Here is a 25112-nt window from a genome sequence, read left to right as displayed (position 1 = left end):
TGCAGTTCCGTCGTCTTGCTCCGGGCGCTCATCTCGAAGGACGGTCCATGCCGGAGTCTCTGTGGCAGCTGGTGAGACTTCCATCTGGGACATGCTGAGGCGCTCTGTGGCCCCTTCGACTTGGACCCATTATAGAGCTGGCTGGGTGGCTGTTTCCTCCTTTTTGCAGAGTAAGGGTTGGTCTGCAGGCCCGGTTTCCGATGAACTGATGGCGGAGTTTGTGGTGAACTGTTTCCGGAATGGGGCTTCCCGTCGTTCTGTAGCTGGGAAATTGGCTGGTTTTGCCTTCTTTTGTAAGGCTTTCGGTTGGGGTAATCCTTCCGCTGGTTTCCTGGTGAAACGGATGCTGGCGGCTATGGGCAGGCTCCGACCAGTCCTTCCTGACAGTAGGATACCGATTACTCATGACTTGCTGGTGCGGCTGCTGCAAGTCTTAGGGTCGGTTGTCCTTTCAGCCTACGAGGAACGGTTGTTCAAAGTGTCCTTTTCTTTGGCCTTTTTTGGGGCGTTGCGAGTTGGGGAACTCCTGGCGCGTCCTTCGGTAGGCCGGGAAGAGGAGGGACTCCGTTTACACCACGTGCAGTTGATTGGTGACACCTTGAGAGTGCTGGTGGCGCGATCTAAAACGGATCAGACAGGTCGGGGGCAGTCGGTGCGGCTTCGGCGAGTTCCGGGCAGTTGTTCTTGTCCGGTGTCTTTGCTGGAGGAGTACTTGGCAATCCGGCCTGTCGGGGGATCTGTTTTATTGGTTCACCATGACGGGTCTCCTCTTACCCATTATCAACTGCTGGCCGTGTTGCGAAAGGCTTTGGGGCGCTGTGGGCTGAATCCAGCGCGTTTTGGGACTCACTCCTTTCGGATAGGAGCGGCGACGAGTGCTCGGGAAGCGGGTCTCAATGACGGAGTCATTCAAAGCTTGGGCAGATGAGTTTCTGGTGCTTTCAGAGGTTACATTCGTACTGGTATGCGCTAATCTGGTTTGTCGTAGCTGTACTGGGGTGGGCATTTGGTGTGAGGGGGGTTGTGTTTTAACTGTTGGGAGTTGGGTTGGGGAGCACTTTTGTTTGCATCCGAGCCTGTTGCTCTGGCATGCTGGCATGTGTTCTCTCCTTGGTCTTATTCTCTCTGTTTCAGTACTTTGCTTTGTTTTGTAGGTTGGGTCCCTCGTTCCTTTACGGTGTGGATCGTGGGGCATTCCTTTATTCACTGGGCCAGTGATCGGGCGACGGTCCGACAGGGTGGTATGCATCTTGGCCTTTTTCACCGAGGTGTTCGAGTCTCGTGGTGGGGACAGCGGGGCATGCGGTGGAATCAGCTGCTGCCCCTGATGCGAGACCTGCGGACCTGCTCTTATCGCCCAGACATCTTGGTTGTGCATCTGGGCGGAAACGATGTGGACTCTTACACTGGCAAGCAGCTTGTCAATGCAGCCCGAGATGATTTTCGGTGTATCATGTCTTGGTTCCCTGCTACGAGGTTGGCTTGGTCGGATATTGTCCCGCGACCTCGGTGTTTGGGGTCCAAGAAGTGGACCAGGGGTTTGTCCAAAGTTAATAAACAAATTGGGGCGTGGGTGGCGCTTCGGGGGGGGCTTCACATCAGACACGAATGGGTGGATGTAACTTGTAGGGGTTTGTTTGCCAGGGACGGTGTTCATCTTTCAGATGTGGGTTTGGATTTGTTTCTTGAGGACTTTGCGGCATGTTGTGAGGCTTGTTTGGAGAGTAGGGGTTTGTAGTCGCAGCTCTGTTTCTTGGGGGGAGCCCGTAATAGGATTTCGGGCTCATGGCGGGGTTCAAGCTACCAAAAAGCCGGGGCTCATCCGGAAATGAGTGGCTAGAGGGCAGCTGGTTCGGAAGCGGGTCCCAGGTGGGCTGGTGACCTGACCGAAGGGGCAGGGCGGTTCCTGCCACCCCCCCCTGACCTTTGCTGACAGGGGCGGGGTCACGGGGGCCATATAGCTGTTTATATGTAACTGTATGGTAGCTTGATGGTTGTTCATAATTCTGTGTTATTGTTGTTATAATAAACAGAGCTGCGACTCTATTTTTCCAACTTAATGTTGTTGTGTCTTTATTTATGGGTACTTAGGTTGAGGATCTTGTTTGAGATACAGGTGGGTGGGGGTGGGTGGGGAAAGAGACCGATGGCCTTTCCAGATCCAGCTGTTAAAGTTAGCCCGAGAGCTAGTCTCGACGGGCGTTGATAACACGGGGCTGGAAGGCTCTTCGTGTCTGCCCGTCGTGATTGGTTCTTGGGGGGAAGAGAGGCGGGACAAAGTTTAAAAGGGAGTTTAGGATAGGAGGAAATGCGTCCTGCCGAGTTTAGGAGTGCAGGATTGGCTAGCGGCAGGACGCTCAGGGCAGGGTTATTTTAGAGTTAAGCCGCCGAGTGTCGGGTCTCTCTCTGTCCTCGGCGGCGGCTTTCCCGCCCACCCTCCCTTTGCGGGGTGGTTTGGTTCCCGGGTGGGAGCTCTAGAGTTGCAGGCGGGGTTCAAGCTACCAAAAAGCCGGGGCTCATCCGGAAATGAGTGGCTAGAGGGCAGCTGGTTCGGAAGCGGGTCCCAGGTGGGCTGGTGACCTGACCGAAGGGGCAGGGCGGTTCCTGCCACCCCCCCCTGACCTTTGCTGACAGGGGCGGGGTCACGGGGGCCATATAGCTGTTTATATGTAACTGTATGGTAGCTTGATGGTTGTTCATAATTCTGTGTTATTGTTGTTATAATAAACAGAGCTGCGACTCTATTTTTCCAACTTAATGTTGTTGTGTCTTTATTTATGGGTACTTAGGTTGAGGATCTTGTTTGAGATACAGGTGGGTGGGGGTGGGTGGGGAAAGAGACCGATGGCCTTTCCAGATCCAGCTGTTATTGTTTGTTCCTCATTAGTTCTGCTTCAATTATTTTATTGCCTCAAATGTTTTTGACTGGCTATTCTCAAATTATCCACTTAACCTAAATTGGTTTAGATGCTTACTTTAGTTCTACAACTTAACCTTGCTCACATTCTGTTTGTTTTGAGTAATTAAACATGCAGCAAGAGCTACTTCTTTACACTCTATGTCAATGGGTTTGCTGGTGTGTGTTCTTCTTGGCTATCAGGCCTTGGCTTTTTCAGCCACCCTTATATCATGGCCTGCTGCACCTTTGCAATGGGGTATATTACCCTCTCAGGTATATCTTTTTGCTCTTTACTTTTATTTTTATTCATTGGTATGTCTTTAATATTTACCACTCATGTTTCTTCATTAACGGCTATGTATGCACTTTGTAATATTTATTTCAACTATTTGTTCTCATATGCAGACATTATAATGTTTTGTCCGATCCTTTTTCTTCTTTCTGAATGTCACTTTCCATAACTTCCTTAAATGTCAAGGGTCTAAATAATGTTATAAAACAATGTAAACTAATGTCATATCTGGATACTATTAAATCTGATATCATTCTACTCCAGGAAACTCATCTTACTACTGCTGACCCTGCCAAGTTTACCAAACGTGGTTTCCATCCTCCTCTTTTTTCCCCGGCTGTGAATGGTAAGAATGGTGTTATTACTCTAGTGAGACAACATCCCTCCGTCTCTATACTTTTTAGCTCTCGTGATACATATGGTAGATGGGTAAGTGCTAAATTATCTATTTCTAATCATGCATTGAGAATTATTAATATCTATGCTCCTAATCTTGATTCTCCAGACTTTTTCCATAATATCGCCAATCATGTTTTACAGGATCCAAATACTCCAGTAATTATAGGGGGAGATTTTAACCTCATCTTAGACCCTGTTAGAGACCGAAAATCGCATGCCCCCTATAAAAAATCAAAATCGTGGTATGCACTGCATGATATCATGACTCAGCTACAACTCTCAGATCCTTGGAGAATTCACCATATGGATGATGAACAATTTACATTCTTCTCTGCTCCCCATGCTACATACTCCAGGATTGATTATTTTCTAGTCAGTTCAGCTATCTTGACTCACATCCTAGCATCTGACATTCACTCCATAACTGTCTCGGATCATGCTGCCATTACCATGACGTGCACACATTTCTCCCTAGAACCTCGCAGTAGGCAATGGCGGTTTAATTTGTCGCTCCTTGCTGAGGACCAATTTTCGGATTGCATTAAAGCTGCCATTGATGAATTTTTCACCTTTAATAATCCCTCTCATACCAATTGGATTGTTACCTGGGACGCTTTTAAGGCGTTTATCCATGGTACTATTATTCAATTCTCTGCTAAACTTCATTCCTCTAGGAAAAAAACACAACAGGAACTAGAATCCCGCATTCGTGTAGCTGAATCATTACATTTATCTGATACATCTAATATCCAAGCTTTGACCGATCTCCGCAATCTTAGACTGCAGTACAACTCTCTTCTAAGCTCCTCTGCTGCCAATGATGTTTTTATCCAGGTCTCCACCTGTTACGCCGACAACAACAAACCAGGTCACTTACTCGCAAACTACCTTAAAAAATCTAATGACAAGATCACCATACCTTCTATCAAAGATGCCTCTGGACAACTATCCACAGATTCTTCTTTTATCTCTTCTGCCTTTCATGATTTTTATCAACATCTATATTCATCAGAATCCTCACCCTCTGCTCCCATTCTTAACTCTTTTTTGTCTTTTCCCCATCCTTCACTCTCGCCATCCGAATCTTCTCCACTCTCCCTTCCCTTCTCCACACAGGAACTTACCGAAGCTATCAAATCCTTAAATTCGAATAAATCTCCAGGCCCTGATGGCCTTACTGTAGAGTTTTACAAAGCCTTTCTTCCTAGTTTGCTCCCATATATGCTTCCTTTTTTTCAGTTTCTCTGCAATCAGGGCAGTTCCTTAGGCTCCTTTACAGAGGCTACCCTCATTGTATTTCCTAAACCCGGAAAAGACCCACATGACGTCAAAAACTATAGACCTATCTCTCTAATCAATGTGGATGCAAAAATCTTTGCTAAAATCCTCGCTTCTCGTCTCCAATCTGTTCTTCCTTCTCTTATCTCCCCTGATCAATCTGGCTTTCTCCATAACCGCTACTCTTCCAATAATACCCGCCTTCTTTCTCATATCATTCATCACGCTTCATCCCACTCGGACAGACTCTTGATAATGGCCCTTGACGCCGAAAAAGCGTTTGATCGCCTGGAATGGCATTTTCTTTTTCATGTTCTCCGTTGGTACGGATTCCCAGATACATTTATTGCTATGATTAAAGTTCTTTACTCCTGCCTGACGACACGGATTATGATTAATGGTACTATCTCGCAACCTTTCTATCCGTCCCGCGGCACTAGACAGGGATGTCCTCTCTCCCCTTTACTTTTCAATCTCGCTCTAGAACCACTATTAGCAGCTATCAGACATGACCATAGAATTAATGGCTTCCAATCTGACCAATTTTCTGTTAAACTTTCGGCCTACGCGGATGATATCCTTCTTTACATCTCCCCGGATTCTCTTTCTCCTATACTCGAACAAATTCGACAATACTCCATAATTTCGGGCTATAAATTGAACATCACTAAATCGGAAATACTTCCACTGAACTGTACTGATGCTCAACCTGATTCAATTAATTTTGGTTTCATATGGTCCCCTACTAAAATTAAATACCTTGGATTATTCTTTGGACCTTCTATTGATTCCACATTAAAGTTTAATTCTGATTTCATTTTCTCTATCATTGATTCTTGTACTTCAAGATGGTCCCCTCTTAACTTATCCTGGTGGGGCAGACTTTCCACAATTAGAATGATAACCCCCAAGATAAATTACATTCTTAATATGATTCCCTTCCTTTTTCCTTCCTCGGTTTACCTTTGTATCGATCGCCTCCTATCTTCCTTCTTATGGCACAGCAAACAACCCCGGATAACATTACGTAAATTAAAATGTCCACGAGACCAGGGTGGAGTCAACTTCCCATGCTTCCGTAATTACCATTATGCTTTCCTGTTAACTCAAGGCTCCCTATGGTCGACCCTTTTTCCCCTAAGCACACCGCCCACGTGGTTATCTTTAGAACGTATGTTACTTGATACATACATTCTACAACATGCACCGGCCATTCCGCTACCTTCAGCGGCCAAATGCAATCCGATATTACTTAGTACTTGGCAGGCGCTCAACCATATTGATTCCATTTCGGTGAACAAGTTAAATGATTCCATCTCAGCACCCATTTGGCATAACCCCAAACTCAAAATTGATAACTCGGTTATAATTTGGAAATCCTGGCGACAGCAAGGTCTTTGGACTATTGCTCATCTCATCAATGCAGATAAATGGATTACCTTTTCGGACATTATGGCTAAATTCCACATTCCTCCTACCCAATATTTCAACTGGATACAGTTGCATCATTGTCTTACTGCGAGGTTTTCATCTCCTGTATCTCTACATACTGTCCCAGACCTACACTCCAAGATACACTTATTCTCAGCTTCCAAAGGTACAAATATATGCAGGCAAACTCCTATCCTTTTCTTGTCGACTCCATATCTAAATGGGATCCGCTGTTACAATCCCCACTCACTGAGCACTCTTGGCTGGCTTTGTGGCCCAGATTATTTAAATCCTTTCATTCAGCCCCACATAGACAAACGGCTCTTTTCTTATATCATAGAGCCTTCTGGACTCCTGTTAAAACTGCCAAAATAACAAAGTCCTCAGAAAACTCCTGCTGGTCTTGCAAATCCTCTGAGGGTTCCTTGCGGCATATGATATATGAATGCCCACATCTGCAGATTTTTTGGAATTCGGTCTGGCGTACGATTACCAAATTGTTCTCTCTCACTGATCCATTCTCGTTTGATATTTTGATTCTGGGACCCACTGTGCTCACTGCCCATCTATCAGTGTATCACAACCGCCTTCTTACCCTTTTGCTCTTTCTCGCCATTCAACTTATTTTACATAATTGGAAAGATTTTACAAAATTAGACTTTAACCAATGGTGGAATTCAGTGTGTCTCCACAGTAAATTCGAACGGCATATGGCCGACCGCCATAACTCATTAACTACTTTTGACAAAACTTGGTCGATCATGGCAAATCTCACTTCTTAGATCCTTGACATTCATTATTCATTATCCAGATAAGATAATTATAGCTTTTTGGTTTAATCTTTGAGTCTACTTTATCTTCTCGTTCATATCAAACTGTTATTTCAATGTCTACTGACGTTATAATATACATACATGTAATACTTTAGTATGGAATATTTTATATTATACCTTATCTCTCTTGACACTCTTTTACACTTTTGGTATTTCTTGATCTCTCACTTTCATATGATTTGCATACATGGATGATTATTGTAATGTTACTGCTCTGCTCTTCTTGTTACTGCCAATTTTCATTCTGTAAATGGATATACAGTGGTGCCTCGCATAACGGACGCCTCGCACAGCGAACGCTGCGCACAACGAACTTTATGTCTTGATTCGTACAACGAACTTCGTTTCACACAACGAAGTCGCCCGAGCTGCATCCTTCCGCGCAGGCACTGCGCTTAACTGCCCTCTCTCCGCCTGGCTCCCTCTTGCCCCCCCCCCGACTCCCCGACACGATCGGGGCAAGAGGGAGCCCAAGCCCTCTTGCCCCCCCGACTCCCCGACACGATCGGGGCAAGAGGGAGCCCAAGCCCTCTTGCCCCCCCCGACTCCCCGACACGATCGGGGCAAGAGGGAGCTCAAGCCCTCTTGCCCCCCCGACTCCCCGACACGATCGGGGCAAGAGGGAGCCCAAGCCCTCTTGCCCCCCCGACTCCCCGACACGATCGGGGCAAGAGGGAGCTCAAGCCCTCTTGCCCCCCCGACTCCCCGACACGATCGGGGCAAGAGGGAGCCCAAGCCCTCTTGCCCCCCCGACTCCCCGACACGATCGGGGCAAGAGGGCGCTCAAGCCCTCTTGCCCCCCCCCGACTCCCCGACACGATCGGGGCAAGAGGGAGCCCAAGCCCTCTTGCCCCCCCGACTCCCCGACACGATCGGGCCAGGAGGGAGCCCAAGTCCTCCTGGCCACGGCGACCCCCTAACCCCCCCCTGCACTACATTACGGGCAGGAGGGATCCCAGGCCCTCCTGCCCTCGACGCAAACCCCCCCTCCCCCCAACGACCGCCCCCCCCCAAGAACCTCCGACCGCCCCCCAGCCGACCCGCGACCCCCCTGGCCGACCCCCACGACACCCCCAACCCCCTTCCCCGTACCTTTCTGTAGTTGGCCGGACAGACGGGAGCCAAACCCGCCTGTCCGGCAGGCAGCCAACGACGGAATGAGGCCGGATTGGCCCATCCGTCCCAAAGCTCCGCCTACTGGTGGGGCCTAAGGCGCCTGGGCCAATCAGAATAGGCCCGGGAGCCTTAGGTCCCTCCTGGGGGCGGGGCCTGAGGCACATGGGCCCAACCCGACCATGTGCCTCAGGCCCTGCCCCCAGGAGGGACCTAAGGCTCCCGGGCCTATTCTGATTGGCCCAGGCGCCTTAGGCCCCACCAGTAGGCGGAGCTTTGGGACGGATGGGCCAATCCGGCCTCATTCCGTCGTTGGCTGCCTGCCGGACAGGCGGGTTTGGCTCCCGTCTGTCCGGCCAACTACAGAAAGGTACGGGGAAGGGGGTTGGGGGTGTCGTGGGGGTCGGCCAGGGGGGTCGCGGGTCGGCTGGGGGGGCGGTCGGAGGTTCTTGGGGGGGGCGGTCGTTGGGGGGAGGGGGGGTTTGCGTCGAGGGCAGGAGGGCCTGGGATCCCTCCTGCCCGTAATGTAGTGCAGGGTGGGGTTAGGGGGTCGCCGTGGCCAGGAGGACTTGGGCTCCCTCCTGGCCCGATATTGTCGGGGAGTTGGGGAATCAGCGGGGCAAGAGGGCTTGGGCTCCCTCTTGCCCCGATCGTGTCGGGGGGGCAAGAGGGCTTGGGCTCCCTCTTGCCCCGATCGTGTCGGGGAGTCGGGGGGGCAAGAGGGCTTGGGCTCCCTCTTGCCCCGATCGTGTCGGGGAGTCGGGTGGCAAGAGGGCTTGGGCTCCCTCTTGCCCCGATCGTGTCGGGGAGTCGGGGGGGCAAGAGGGCTTGAGCTCCCTCTTGCCCCGATCGTGTCGGGGGTGCCAGGGACCACACGGAGTCACCCACCGTACCACCCGATTCGGGTAAGCGCAGGTATCGGTGGGTGGCTTATTTGCGGGGGGGTGCCTTATTTTACATTTTTTTCTAAAAAGGGGGGGCTGTCTTATTTGATGGCCCTGCCTTATCATCGGGGAAACACGGTAGAGAAAAAAAAAATGAACAGTTAAGTCCCAGTTTTTGCCGCTGAGACTCTGCCCTCTCTCACTGTAAAATTAGACTCTACTTAGTCTGTCTTTAAATTTAAAAAATGTGTGTTGTTTTAAAAAACAATTATGTTTTTAGATGTATCTAAATAAAAATAATAACCAAAAATTTATCTTTTTTTATGTCATCTTAGCATATTTTATGCTGCAGAACGAATTATTTTTTTTTACATGTATTCTTATGGGAAAACGCGTTTCACATAACGAACGTTTCGCATAACAAACTTGCTCCTGGAACCAATTAAGTTCGTTGTGTGAGGCACCACTGTACTTGATGGGTGTCATCACCCGGTTTATAACCTATGCTTCCTTGGAAGCTCTTGTATTTGTCTTGGTGTTATTCTGTTTTCTAAAAACCAATAAAATTTTATTGAACTGAAAAAAAAAGAAGCTAAAAGGATCAGTTGCAAAAGGTAGGACAGCGACCAAATAGACCTACCTAAAAAGCAGGTCTATTTTTAACCACTAGATTTTAGTCAGCTGAATATTGGCTTAGCTGGCTATGTCTTGGCTGGCAAAATCTAAACTAGAAATGCAATGTGCTGGCATTGAATTTAAAGTTTTGCCGCAGACCGTGAGAGACAGCCAGTTACCTCCTGCAGTCTGAATATCAGGTGGATTGAATTGGTGTCTGATCAGCAATGCAGTCATACTGGTGATTATCAGTTTAATGTCAAACCTGCTATTTCATAGCCTTTATTTTAAATACAATACAATACAATCTTTATTTGTATACCACCAATATCTCCATGAAGTTCACAGCGGTTTATATAAGTAATTATGGTGATACAATTTAAAAACTACTGCTGCAATATTGAAGAATTATTAGTAACAAATTCATGGGATATATATTTCTTTAGGCCTTTTTTTTTTTTTTAAACATTTCAAATTAGATTGCTGGTTAATATTAGTTGGTAATGCTTTCCACAGTTTTGCTGCTTGATATGTCCATAAGGAGTTAAAAGTACTTTTGTATCTAAAGTTCCTAATGACTGGATACCAAAAAGTATTCAATCCCAGTGGTAAGTAATTTCTAAGCACTTCCTAATGCTGACACTGGAGGGAAGAAGCTGCAAGCCATGAAGGGAGGTTTGGGGGACCTTGGGGAGGGATTAAAGGACTGGGAGAGAATTAGATGCAGGAAAGAGAGGTGCAAGTGCTGGACTAAATCCAGAAGTGGAGAAGATTTACTGGTGGAGAGAGGGGAAAGGTGGAGATAGGTGAACTGGAAAGGCAGAAGAGAGCGATAAATATAGTTGGACTGGAAAGGGGAAGAGCGGTAGATATGAATGAATTGGAAGGGGGAGAAAGAGAGAGATGAAGATAGTTTACTGGAATGGCAGAGAAGAGAGGGTGTGGAGATAACTGGGGTGGAAGGGGGAGAGAGAGATGGAAATGGCTGGACTGAAAGGATGGATGAGAGAGAAAGGTGAAGATTATAATTTTTATAGTGGGAAAGCCCCATCCTGCTCCACCCACCCCACCAGGCTCTGCCCAGGCATCCCAGATTTGAAGACAAAAATCTGGTAACCTTAACCAAGTTGCAAAGCCTGCACCACCCAGTTCTTACTTGAATATCTTTGCCAACGTGCTCTCAATTTTCTTGAAGTCTGGCCTTTTCTCAGGATCTTCTTCCCAACAATTCTTCACTAGAATATACACCTGGGAATAAGCAACACCAAAAGCCTCAGTTCGAGCTTGCATCTAAGACCTTGATAGAATGCATTGCAATAGTCTGACTAATGACCAGGGAATGGATGTTAAGAGCAGATGGTTCGAGGAACAGCTTGATGGATCGAATCATGTACAGTTTGAAAAAAACAGCATTGCACAACTGAGGAAATATGAGATTGAAAGTTGAGTTTAGTATTATACCTAATATCTTTAGGAAGAATACTTTGGGAACAGATGTATGGGATAGAATTGGCGTTGCTAGCACTTGGATTTCTTTATCTGAAAAAAATAAGGGCTTTAGACTTATTGGGGCAGATATTCAGAGACCACAGGAGTTAGCCAAGCTGACTCCCGCAGTCAGCGTTGGGCTCAGATATTTAATCCCAGGGCCATTTCAGGTGACTGGTATTGAATATGTGGCTCTTATAAACGAAACCAGCTAAGTCGATATTCAGCGTTGGCCAGCTAAGTTTACAGCAGTCAAAAATAGACTGGTTATTTAAGTGGCTGATTTGGCCGCTAAACATAGAAGGCTGGCACTTTAAAATTTGCAGCTAGCCAGCCAAGTCACATGACATAGCTGGCTAGCCATTAACCACTAAGTGCTAATATTCAGTGGCCATTTCATACTGAATATTAGTGCTTAGCTGACTAAGTGCTATTTATCTGGCCAGGAACCATTCTGGGATGGTTAAATAGAACTGAATATTGGGCTGATTGGGATTAAGTATCAGTCTATTATCATGAAACCAATGTAGTCATCTGAGTCAATTTTTGGTTGATACAAAAGATGTCAGAATTCTTTGGGTCAAGGGTACAAAAGAGCTTACTGTTGCAGTTTTTGCAAACTCATAGGTACATGCAGTGACATAGTAAGAGGGGAGGGTGGCAGAACTCACAGGGTGCCATGTTGGACCACCTCTCCCCCTCACACCACACTCACACCCTCCCTTCCCCGCCAAACCTATTTAAAATCTTCACCAGACCTTACTCCTCATGCTCGCAGTAGACTTTTGAATTTATGATTTTCCTCTTCTCTCTTTTCATTGCTCTTGACATGCAGATGGTGTGTGGGTTTGTGGGAATTGGGGGCGGTGGGGGGGGGCGGTTTGGGTACAGGTATATCTTGTGCACAATTATGAGAACTCTGTTAATAGTTTCTGTTCTGTTTGCTGGCACATTATTGAAAACTTTAATAAATATATTTAAACATAAAATCTTCACCAGCACAAGCAACGGCTTCTAGCCTGCTGCTTGCACTGGCCTGGCTTCCTCTGAAATCACTTCATGGTCATGGCCAGGAAATGACATCAGAGGGCTGGAGAAGTTGCTTGCGCTCGTGCTGGCGAAGATTTTCAGAGGTTCGGGGATGGGAAGGGAGGGCATGAGTGTGGTGCGGAAGAAGCAGGGAGAGTAGAGCACGGGATGTGGTTGACGCGGAAGGTGCAGGAGTGGAGAGGAGTGCGCATGGGGGCGCCACTGCCCTGGGCACCTCCTGCCTTCGCTACGCCACTGGGTGCATGATTGTGATTGGGTTTACATCCTGTTACAGGGAGAAGAATATCCCTGGGAAAATTTCACCAGGAAAAGGAAGTACCAGAGAATACCTGGGTCTGAGGGTAGTTCCCTAATCTCTTTTGTAAAGTTAGGGGATCCTAATGGGGATCCTGCCAGTGAGAAATAGTAGTTTGAGAAGGAAAGCTACATGGGAGGAAGCAGGAGTGGGATATCCCTCAAATACATGGCAAATGAATTCCCTGAATGTTGGGAAAGACTGATCAGTGTCTAACAAATGAACTGAAAAGAATAATTTGCATAGGACAGAGAGCTAGAGAAGAAGAAGCCTAGAAGGGAAGTGAACCTAGGTCTCCACAAGATTTTTGGGGTAGTTTTTAGACAATCTTCACAAATGGAGTGACGCCTCAGTTGGACTGTGGTTAGATGAAGGATCAGAGGAGTAATTTGTACTGTACTGACAGCTGGTAGCTCAGTGTTCTCCAACCTTTTTCATGTAAAGGGTCATACTGTGAATATGAGAAAGCTCTGAAGGCCACTAAAAGATTTCAAGATTACACATACTACTAATTTTGTAAACCACTTAGACCTGCTTGTTCAGACTGAGTATTAAACATTAAAAACTCGTACTAATATTGATTCTACAACACTTCAAGGGCATATTTTTAAAAACTCTATTTTAGTTTGTCAACAATAGAAAATTCCATACATGAGATACCTGAGTAACACACCTAAGAGAGTGTTTGAGGTTGCAATTCGCAGTCACGTGGGCAAGACTGAAATTAACGCATTTCAGCCAACTGCTTGAGGGCCACCATGGAATACTTTTGGGGGCTGAGTGCGGCACTGCGGCCACTTATTGGAGACCACTGCTGTAGCTAATTATCCCCCTCCTTTTCTAACGTGTAGCATGGGTTTTAGCGCCAGCAGCAGCGGTAACTGCGCCGATGCTCATAGGAATTCTATGAGCGTCAGAGCATTTACCGCCGCTGCCGGCGCTACAACCCATGCTATGCGTCAGTAAAGGAGGAGATATGTAAGATACTTCCTGTATTGATCATAAGACAAATGTGTTATGTTGTGTTAAGTTAATCAGGCTTTCTATTCCACCTTTACCTATTCAATTCAAGGCTGGATTACATGGTGTCAGGTCAAAAGCGCGCCGAGACAAAGGCGCGCGCAGACAATTGAGCGCAGTGCGGAGGCGCGTGCCGCAGAAAATTACAGTTTTTACGGCTACGACGGGGGTGTGTGGGGGGCGTTGTGGGGGGCGTGGGGGGTTGTAACCCCCCACATTTTACTGAAAACTTCACTTTTTCCCTGTTTTTAGGGAAAAAGTTAAGTTTACAGTAAAATGTGGAGAGTTACAACCCCCCAAACCCCCCCCAACGCTGGCGCAATCTCTATTAAGTAAACTGGGGGGGCTCCCCAACAAAACCCCCCGTCGGAGCCCCTAAAAACTGTAATTTTCTTTGGCGCGCGCCTCCGTCTTGCGCTCAGTTGTCTTTCGCGGGGTTGTCTATGAACCGATTACATTACAAGAGGTTGGGTCAGTTACCCAGGAAGTTACAATGGACAGTTTGACATGGACGTTCAATAGGGTTGCTAGTACAGGTAGATTAGTACAGTTATTAATACAGTTAGGTCATAGTTACAAATACAAGTAAGTCATCATTGGCTCATTGTTATGTCTCAGGGGTTACATTAGGCTAGGGCTGCCCAAGTCCGGTCCTCGAGATCTACTGGCAGGCCAGGTTTTCAGGATATCCACAATGAATACGCATGAGAGAGATTTGCCTGCACTGCCTTCTTGGTATGCAAAGCTCTCTCATGCATGTTCATGGTGGCTATCCTGAAAACCTGGCCTGCCAGTAGATCTCGAGGACCGGACTTGGGCAGCCCTGCATTATAGGCAGTTTAGAAATGTGCTTTTATAATTAACATTTGTTACTTCAGGGTTGGCTCCCTGTCTTGGTACAGAAATGTTATTAAAAGCTTTCTGAACCTGAGATAGTGGTCACAGTACTGGCATTGTAAGGGGGAGGCGGGGGGGGGGCTCATTTTGATGTCCTCCTCTCTGCCCCCTCCCCCACTGCTGAGCATTCATGCCGTTTCCCTTCCCCCATACCTCTGTAACGTTCCTTCTCAAAAAGCCTCCTTCTTAAGAGTTTCCAAACAAAGCTACAGTATATTTGCCTTAACCTCCAAGAACAAGGACAGCTAGATCAACTGATATTCCTTGTTTTACCTCCAGCTCAGTTTCTTGTGCTGTATCAAGATGCAGATCTGGACGGAAAGGGCATACATTGGTCTTCTGAACTAGGTGCAGTTTTTCTAACAAAGAGAGGAATGGTGAAGAAATATCACAGTATTTTACAATTCGTAACTTCTCTTTAATTACGATAGACATAAATTCTAGAATCAATACTTCATGTCTTTCAAAAGGTGTAATTTATGTGATTATCTGTCCTTGTGACAAACTTTACAACATAAGATCAATGCATATGGTTAAAACAAGGTTGACTGAGCACAAATCCAGGCTTAAGAACTATGTCCCTTTAGCTCCATTAGTTAATCATTGGGAACAGTATAAACACAAACCCATGGAGTTTAAATGGAGGGTTTGGAAGAGATTACAGTGGGATGGGAAGGTTTAGATATAGAGTCTCTGCTCAATTACAAAGAGCAAGATGGATTTTTGAACTCAGTACTGTAGAGCCAAAAGGCTTAAATGCTGAACTAGACTGGCAGTCTTTGACATAAATTTTCCATCTTTGAAGTAATCGCTGGTTTTCATTAAAAAATTGGGGCTTGCCTTGTTAGTTGGCTCCTTGTCATTTTGACACTGGAGGGGAGGAATGTTTACAGTTAAAATTATGTTATATCACAGCTTATGAATGAGGTAATTTTGAGTATGAAGCTTGAGAGCATATTGTCCAATTAGGTTGTTCCGCGTCATTTATGACGTGGAGAATGGGCAGTATCCTCAGTCAGAGAAACGCTGAGGTGAACATCGAGGTTCACCGTGTTAAATAGTTTACTAAAAGTAAGTAAAAATCAAATATCTAGACAGGAAATTGATTTTGGAATCAATTGGGGACTTAATACTAATGAAATGTTTTTCTGTTGCAGACGATTCAACAGTATTACGCCCTGAAGCAGTTGATGCAAATACATGCAAATGAAACATACACGTCAGCGGTGTTCGTTTGAATTGAGAGTAACAGCTGGTTTAAGTAGGGCAAACTGCTTGACCAGAATTACAAAGATAAAGTTTCAAAAATTAATTTATTATATTGAGAAATTCATGATTTAATATTGAAAAAATCTTTTAAAAAAATGTATGAAAAAGAACTTTTAGACTAAACCAGAGCCTATGAAGAAGCATAGCGGTTTAAAATCTCTATAACCACCTGTGCTAGTTACATAATGGAGTGCCGCTTCTGATGGTTCCTGGTTATAAGACATGTGATTGGGACTGATTATAACACATTTCTTTAAGCTATTGTCCTCAAGAATATAAGATACTAGAATATTTGGACTGTCTTTTTTCTTTTGTTTGATGTTTGAAACAATATCATTTAATAGACACATTTAAATAATTCCACCAGTTTAGTTGACCGATGTAGGGCAAACAGTGGCTTCCCCCATATCTTTCTCAATAGCAGACTATAGACTTTTCTTCCAGGAACTTGTCCAAACATTTTTTTTAAAACCAGCTACATTAACTGCTCTTACTACATCCTCTGGCAATGTGTTTCAGAGTTTAACTATTCTCTGAGTGAAAAAATATTTCCACCCATTGCTTTTAAAAGTATTACTCTCCTGTGGTTTGGTATTACTCTCCTGTACCTTCTTGTATGACCTTTCTGTATTGCTTCTGTGCATTGTTCCTTAATAAACACATTTTTTAAAAAAAGTATTACTCTGTAACTTCACTGCGTGCCCCCTAATAAATCTTGATACAGTAAAAAATCGATCCACTTATACCCATTCTACATCACTCAGGATTTTGTAGACTTCAATCATATCTCCCCTCAACCGTCTCTTTTCCAAGCTGAAGAGCCCTAACCTCTTTAGCCTTTCCTCATACGAGAGAAGTTCCATCCCCTTTATCATCTTGGCCACTCTTCTTTGAACCTTTTTTAGTACCGCTATATCTTTTTTGAGATAAGTAGACCAGAACTGAATGTAATGCTCAAGAGGAGGTCGCACCATTGAGCGATACAGAAGCATTATAACATTCTTAGTCTTATTTACCATCCCTCTTCTAATAATTCCTAGCATCCTGTTTGCTTTTTTGGCTACCGCCATACATTGGACAGAAAGCTTCATTGTATTGTCCACGATGACGCTCAGATCTTTTTCTTGACCCCCAAGTTAGACCTCAGCATCTATGATTTGGATTACTCTTACCAATGTGCATCACTTTGGGCTCCTTTTACAAAGGCGCGCTAGCGGAGTTAACGCGCACGACTTTTCATCACGTGTTAACTCCTGTGCTGGCCTAAAAGTTACCGCCTGCTCAAGAGGAGGCGGTAGCAGCTAGCACGGCCGGCAATTTAGCGCGTGGTATTACGCAAGTTAAACCACCAGCGCGCCTTTGTAAAAGGAGCCCTTTGAATTGGTCCACATTAAATTTCATCAAGCTGTACCTGAATTTGGAAGACACCTGCAAGCGTGATGGTCATTGTAGTGTTGTACATTGAGGTACAGTAGGTGGTTTTTTTTCTGTTCCTAAAGGGCTCTCAATAACATATAACAAAATTAAGGCCCACTGACTACTAGGCTGCCCCTCTATTCTGCAGGGATGTTTGTGTAGCCATTTTTGAATAAATGATGCCAGACAGATGTATTTATGCCTGTTTTTTTGGTGTTACTATTTTGACCATTTCATTTTGGAAAATGTTTATTTTGAACATTTTCAGTGCAAGAACATTCTCACATATTTTTGAACAGGAAATCCCAACATTTTTCTTGTTTAAAAATAGCTGTGAGATGGACATTTTTGCTGGATGTTATGAGCAAGACGTTCCACTTCTGACTTGGACATTCTTTCAAAAATGCCCCTCCATGTGTCAGGTAAATACTAGCTTAATTTCTGGTTATGAGAATCACAGTAGCTCTGTGCAGTAGAGTAGTGGGGTGGGGACGATGGGGGAGGGTGGTCTATCCCGGGTGCCATCATGGTGAGGGCTCAGGCACCCATCCTCCCCTCCATCCCTCCCGCTCCTTCCCTGCCCCCACTGCCACGTGTGTGCACCACTTCCCTTCCCCCGTACCTCTGTAACATTCCTGGTGTGAGCAGCAACCCCCCAACCTGCTGCTGTGCCGGCGTCAGCTGTTCCTCTGACATCACTTCTTGAACTCTGACCTAGGAAGTAACATCAGAGGAAGAGCCAATGTTGACGTGACAGCAGCTTGGGGGTTGCTGCTCACGCCAGGAACGTTACAGAGGTACGGGTAAAAGGAAGGGGGTCACACGCAGCAGGAGGGGGTGGGGGAGGAGAAAGGGGAGGGCGGAGAAGAAGGCAAAGAAGAGGGCGGGGGAGGGGGTGCCACCGCCCCAGGTGCCTCTCACTGGCTTCAAACCTTCAGACAGATCCCTAGTTGTAATGTTATACAGCACAAAATTAAAGTATTTTAAGGGAATAGATATCACAAGCTGATCATCTGAGCCATAAAAATATTCACCACATATTTTGCTTTATACTTTTCACTATTATCTTGCCTATTATTTGAAATGGGGTACAAAGGTTAAAGGACATTCAGACTAGTTCTTACCATTAGGGTTCTGGTAGTGCTCTTTGTAGAAGGTCTCCTTCCTGAGTATGATTTCCTGGGCAATGATTCCAAAGCTGTACACATCACCCTTTTGAGAGAGGCCATATTCACGGAGGTGCTCAGGTGACATCCAGAGGTCTGACAGGAAAAACAGAGGCAGCATTAAGGCTGGTGCTAAGCCCAGGTCTAGAAATACACTCAGAATGCTAACAAGGGCTGGGTCTGATTTGTACCTGGATGGGGGAGTTCCAAGAAACAATGGGTGTGATTCTACAAAGAGCTGCGTAGATGCAGGTGCCCCAGTGCAGTCTGAGGCATGTCTTTTCTAGTGTAAACAGACATTGGCAAACTTAAATGTAGACACATCCAGTTATGGCAAGAGCAAATTGGCACGCCTAAGTGTGGCAAGCAGCACATGCAAGTGATATATATATATTTTATTAATTTAAAAATGTTTCTTTCTCGCTACATCCTGCAGTTCTGAGCGAGTTACAAAAAATACTCATAATTTATTCTATACATTGTGAGTTTATATGTATTACTTCTCCGTGGTGAAATAATCTTCTAGGCATCTGTTGGTTGTGTGCGTCAAATATAATTTTAAAGATTATTGAAAACACATTTGTTTGTGAGGCTGGATTCTCAAAATGGCACCATTCGGAAGGTGCCAGTAGGTGCTTGAATGACGCCTAAGTTAAGGGTTTTAATTGGCCATTAACGGCGCAGTAACTGGCTATGTCATTAAAAAACAATTAAAAACTAATTAAGAAAAAAAAAGTAGGCGCTGGGAGGTGCCTACAACACAAAGGCGCCTGAATCGCGTCTACTCAGACGCTCACTTGCACTGAACACCAAAAGAAGCATGGTTATGGGCGGGGCTGAGCCACTAAACATTATTCTACACCAAAGATAGGTATAGAATAATGCTGGCCTACATTTCTCATACCTATCTTTGACGCAGACCGCGACTCTCAAAGCGGTGCCGTGCTTTGAGCGACGTGCGACTGGCACCTTTCTTCAGGCTCCTTTAAGTATTAGCTATTTTATTTGTAATCGTTTTATGGAAACTGAATACATCAATCTATTTGTAGATGTTTTTATGTTTTGTATTGTAATTGAACTATGTATAGAATGATGTAATCCACATAGATATATGTGGACTATAAATTTTAAAATTAATACAGTTAAATGGAAGACATGCCAATGTTCTGCCCACATGTTCACCCACCTTACAATTGTACATGCAAGTGGCACTTCTTGTGGCTTTTATACGCACAAGGTGCATGTAACTTCAGATGTATGGTTACAGAATTGTCCTTAATCCCCCAGATTCTATAAATAGTGCTCAAAATTGCATGCACCCAATTTGTGTGTGCAATTGAATTGAATTATCAACCTCTATAATTGGCAACTAATAATCAATTTGCAGTGTTAATTGGCAACAATTTGAATTATGCGCACATCTTCCTAGTTAGCGTTTTATAAAGAAGCACATGTAAATTCTTACATATGGATCTGAAAAGGAGGCATGGCCGGACCAGGGGTGTTCCTACAATTTGCGCAGTGTTATAGCAAATGGCAGATCAGTGCCTAAATTAGGTGCAGGGATTTACACCAGGTTTCAGTTGGGCACAAATCCTAATGCTAAGCACTATTCTCTAAATGGCACCTAACTTAGTGCTCCCTCTATTTGGCTTTACTTAACCCAATGTATGCTGCAGAAAGTAATATCAGTGACTCAGTAAGGGGCCACCTTCCTTTAAGCCACTACATTGCTCCAGTGTTCCTAATATATGAGAACTGAGTTTTTGAGGATGCCTTTTCTCAGATGAATCAGTAACCGCTGAGGAAAATTAAATAATCCAAGACACTTAAGAGCAGAGAAACTATTCCTGGTGTCATGGTTGTACAATTCAGTCTGTCAAAATTCTCTAGGCAGAAACAGAAATGATTTTGTCCTAATGTTACTAAAAGGAGAAAGTATGGTCTAGTTACTCAAGCCATGGGTTGAGAACCAGCAAAGACAGGGCTCAAATTATGCTTCCCCTACCGACATACCTTGAGCATGTAATTTTATCTACCATTGTCTTAGGTACTCACAGAGTATGCTCTTCAGAGAAGGGACTTATCACCATCTTACAGTGCTGCATACATCCAATAGTGCTATTAAAATTAGTATTATGCTAAGTTTCAAAATATGCTGTCAATTAGCCTTGGATTGTACATGTAACTCTGAGATTCTCTCACACTTCCTGCAAACCTATGGAGATTGCTAAACTACCATGTGGACCCGAGACCCCCATTATAACACTACAAAGAGGAAACTCTATGAAGATATCCAAACTCCTAGGATCTTTTATTTTGATCGTATTTACGAGACTATTCAATGTATTCAAGAAACCTTTGTATCTTATAGTGTTTAAGTTTGTTTTAAAGTTCTAATCATGAAGGCTTCTGTGGGATCTTCTCAGGATATAGGCAGAATACAAATTACATAACTTTTTGAGGGATCTTCAAAAAGTTTCCATACTTTTATTTTTTTTAAACACTGTATATTAAATATCTCAAAAGCAAACTACTTCACTTTTCCATATAATCACCCTGTTGCATGACTGACTAGTCACATGACATTCTACGACATACCCTCTTACCACTTCTCCTGCCCAACCAATTCCCAGAAAAATATGAAAGTACAGAAACTTTTTGAAGAACCTATCTATCTAGCTATCCATCCACCAATCCATCCACACACACACCTTGTACTGAACATTTCTAAACTGGCAAGTACATTGTATTGAGGGTCCTCAGCTGTTTGCATCTATCTCAAGCCAACCAAATTCTACTGACTATTTGATATTTCTAAGCTAATTGTATCTAAAAATGTCTTGTTCAGCTTCTCTCACCCTTCCTTGAGGGTAGAATGGAATTGTAGCCAAAATCAGTGATCTTCACCACCATTCGACTGTCCACCACACAGTTGGTAGATTTAAGGCGGCCATGGACCTCTGTTTTACTGGAATGAAGGTAGGACATCCCCTGTAATGGAAAGAACAGGAAGTGATAAGAAGCACAGGAAGATGAGAGGATCTTAAAGATGATGTAATGGCAAAAGAGACAGAGCATAATATGGCACAAAAATGAACAGAAATGTGTCCAAAGAAAGGCACAAACAGGAGATGTGAGGAAACAAAGAGGACAGAAGACATAAATTAGCCAAAAAGATACAAAAGAGATGTCTAAACGCATCCATTTAATTTTCTTATTTAAATTTTAAGCCCCACACCTTCCATTTATCTTTCCCAAGCACACTTTATCAATTAAACTCTTAACTCCTAACTCTCATTCAGTTGTAAAGTACTCATGTCTGTTTTATCATTCGCTCTATGAGAAATTATCTAACCCTTATTTGTTCTATTGGTCTGTTTTAATTAGATTGTAAGCTCTATTGAGCAGGGATTGTCTCTTACATGTTAATCTGCAGCTCTGTGTAAGTCTAGCAGCGCTATAGATAGTAGTAATATTGTTAGTAATTCATTTTCAAATTTTTTTCAACCAATTCTTCTGGAGTCTGTTATAGGGGAAAACACCCTCCAGGGTTTCAAGACAAAGTTGGACAAACTGGTGAGACTGGACTCATTTGGAGCACTGGTCTTGACCTTGGGGCCCTGCATGAGCGGAATGCTGGGCAGGGTGGACCATTGGTCTGACCCAGCAGCGGCAATTTTTATGTTCTTAACAAATCTCTTGCGATCTTGAGGGCAGTTACACATCTCGATTCAATAAGGGTTTATTTTCCCATTCTGTATCCTTGTCAGTTCTGTCTCAAGTTTTACTTTGGGAATACGTTTATGCTGTTTACAGAAAAGCAAATTTGTGTGTAACCAAGGCAATGGAGACCCATCCTTTGATATCCAAGGAGTTCAGGGGTTCTGGTAGGTCCACTGATAGTTTAGTTCAGGGGTGCCCATACTTTTTTGGTTTACAAGCTACTTTTAAAATGACCAAGCCAAAATGATCTACCAACAATATAATTTTTTTTAAAAAACAAAGCACACTGTACACAGAGAAAATGTTAATTATAAGAACATAAGAAAAGCCTTCACCGGATCAGACCGAGGTCCATCCAGTCCGGTGCTCCGCACACGCAGCGGCCCCTTTAGGTACTGCCGAATGGAGACCCAGATATACCATAGCCCTCAATATGATTTGCAAGAAGGTGTGCATCCAACTTGCGCTTGAATCCCAGAACAGTAATCTCTGTCACAACATCCTCCGGGAGAGCATTCCAAATTCCCACCACGCGCTGTGTAAAAAAAGTACTTCCTGATATCCGTCCTGAACCTGCTGCCACTCAGTTTCAGTCCATGACCTCTTGTCCGTGTCACATCTGAAAAAGTTAGTAATACTGCTTCTTGGTCTAGTATATCAAATCCTTTTATTATTTTAAAAGTCTCAATTAAATCCCCTCTCAGTCTTCTCTGCTCGAGGGTAAATAGTCCCAATTTCCTAAGGCGTTCTTTGTAGCTCAAATTCTCCAATCCCTTGACAAGTTTCATGGCTCGCCTCTGTACCCTCTCCAGCAGAATTATGTCTTTCTTGAGGTATGGAGACCAGTGTTGTACACAGTATTCCAATTGCGGTCTGACCATTGCTCTATAAAGTGGCATTATTACTTCTTCCGATCTACTCGTGATCCCCTTCTTAATCATACCCAACATCCTATTAGCTTTCTTCGCCGCTGCCGCGCATTGAGCCGAAGGCTTTAGGGTTCTGTCAATCAGTACCCCTAAATCCCAAATTATAATTTATATTCAGGGTTTTTTCAAAGAGGTCAAGGCAGATGACTTTAAAATATGCAATGTCACCTCAGTAACAACTATACAAAAATAAACAAATATACCCCCTCCCCTTTTACTAAACCACGATAGCAGTTTTTAGCACAGGGAGCTGCGCTGAATGCCCCGCACTACTTTCATGTTTTCCGTAATGGGCCCCCAATGGTGGAACTCATTACCTAGGGTATGTGGCACCCGGGGCCCATAATTTTTTGACACCCCCCCATGTAAAAAAATATTTTTTGTAATAACCATGAAACTGAATAAATGGTCATAATAGAAACAGGCAGTGAAAATTTTCTTTTATTGAACCTCATATATGTAGCCATTATTCCAAACATACCATAACATAACAAATTATGTCTGAATTGTCATAACATCAGAAGTACATATGGAGTAGTTGCAGGTGATGCTTGGGACAGTTCTGATTGTGTTAGTTCGGTTTTATGTGTTTTTGAATAGTAGGGTTTTTATTTCTTTTTTGAAGGTTTTGTAGTTTGTGGTCGAGGTCAATAGGTTGTAGAGTTGGGGGTCGAGTGTTGCAGCTCGAATGGCTAGGAGGTTGTCGAACTGTTTTTTTCTTTTGACGTTTTTGGTTGGAGGGTGTGTGAATGGTGCGTGAGTTCTCCTATGTCTGGTTGAGGTGGATTGAATTATTTAGCTGAAGAAATTAGTTATCCCCCCATTCCACACACATTAATTATCTTCCATTTTTGTTCCCATTATAAAAAACACTGATAAGTTCTCAGAAAAAAAATACATTAAAATAAGTGAAAACAAAGGCCCCTACAGATGAGAACATAACATAAAAATAGCCTAACTGGGTCAGACCAATGGTCCATCATGCCCAGTAACCCATTCTCATGGAAGCCAATCCAGGTCACTAGTACCTGGTCAAAACCCAAAGAGTAGCAACATTCCATGCTACCGATCCAGGGCAAGCAGATGTTTCCCCCATGTCTTAATAACAGACTATGGACTTTTCCTCCAGGAATTTGTCCAAACCTTTCTTAAAATCAGCAATGCTATCTGCTTTTACCATAATTTCTGGCCACTTCATTTTTAAGCTTAGATCTTTCCTTCCAAACAGAGACCTTGCTAGATGTCAAATACAGAAAGAACAAGGTAACTTCACAAGGACTTAGCTGTGCAAGAAATGTGAATCTCCTCATACACCCACCATATAGTGCAAAAATGTGCAAAGGTCTGGTTTTTTCTTTCGATCACTACATAGACTAATCCCACACAAGCAGCGCTGTTACAAACATATTCTGTAGGTCAGTGCTAAGGTTAACAAAGTTTCCTTCCTTGGACCAGAAGAAATCCCAAAACAACTACCCAGTAACAACACCCAAAGACCCACTCAGTGTGTGAACCAGTTGAGTGGAGTGGACTAACTGGGGGTGGAAATGGGCCCGGAGTTTGCTCAGCACAATTTCCCAGATCACCTCTTCCTCTCAACACATTGACACGCTGCCACCACCACCACTAGGAACACCTCACCGGGTAGGCCAGCAATGTTATAAACTTTATAAAACACATTATTATGTTTTCTTATAAAGCACATATTTTAACTGAACTCTCTGACATCCTCAGCCTTGCCATTCACAAAAATAGAAGGAAGAAAAGTTCCCATTTCCTGCTGTCTCATGTCCCCGGCCTATACAATATTTTTCTTCTGCAGACCCTTCAAAAGTGCAGACCCTTCAAAAAATGTGACCAAATCCTCATTTCACTTGCATTATAAAGTACTGAGGATGCCAACTCTCCCCAATCCCAGGTCCTAAAGTCTAAGACAGTAGCGCAAACTAGTGCTGCCAGATTCAGGAAAAAAAATTTCGATTCGATTCAGCCTATTGAATTGGTTTATCGATTCGATTTTCCTGCCCAATTGGGTGTTTTTTTCAAACATCCTGGTGGGTTTATTTTATAGCTTTTTCACCCCCCTTTGGCTTCTCCTAACCACACTGGCGC

General features: G+C 44.2%; 1 protein-coding gene across 1 annotated transcript in view; it reads right to left on the bottom strand.

Moving 5' to 3' along the window:
- GUCY2C (guanylate cyclase 2C) overlaps positions 1–25112 on the bottom strand; it is a 203328-nt gene that overhangs the window by 41895 nt on the left and 136321 nt on the right. Inside the window, exons 17-20 of the mRNA XM_033932825.1 lie at positions 21207–21339; positions 18304–18441; positions 14768–14853; positions 10901–10992 (exon numbers count right to left, since the gene is read on the bottom strand). Of these exons, the coding sequence (XP_033788716.1) occupies positions 10901–10992; positions 14768–14853; positions 18304–18441; positions 21207–21339 (449 nt within the window). The remainder of the gene's footprint in view (positions 1–10900; positions 10993–14767; positions 14854–18303; positions 18442–21206; positions 21340–25112) is intronic.

The sequence above is a fragment of the Geotrypetes seraphini genome, chromosome 2 (genome assembly GCF_902459505.1).
Source record: "Geotrypetes seraphini chromosome 2, aGeoSer1.1, whole genome shotgun sequence".
Lineage (NCBI taxonomy): Eukaryota > Metazoa > Chordata > Amphibia > Gymnophiona > Dermophiidae > Geotrypetes > Geotrypetes seraphini.
This window is presented reverse-complemented; position numbering and strand designations above follow the sequence as displayed.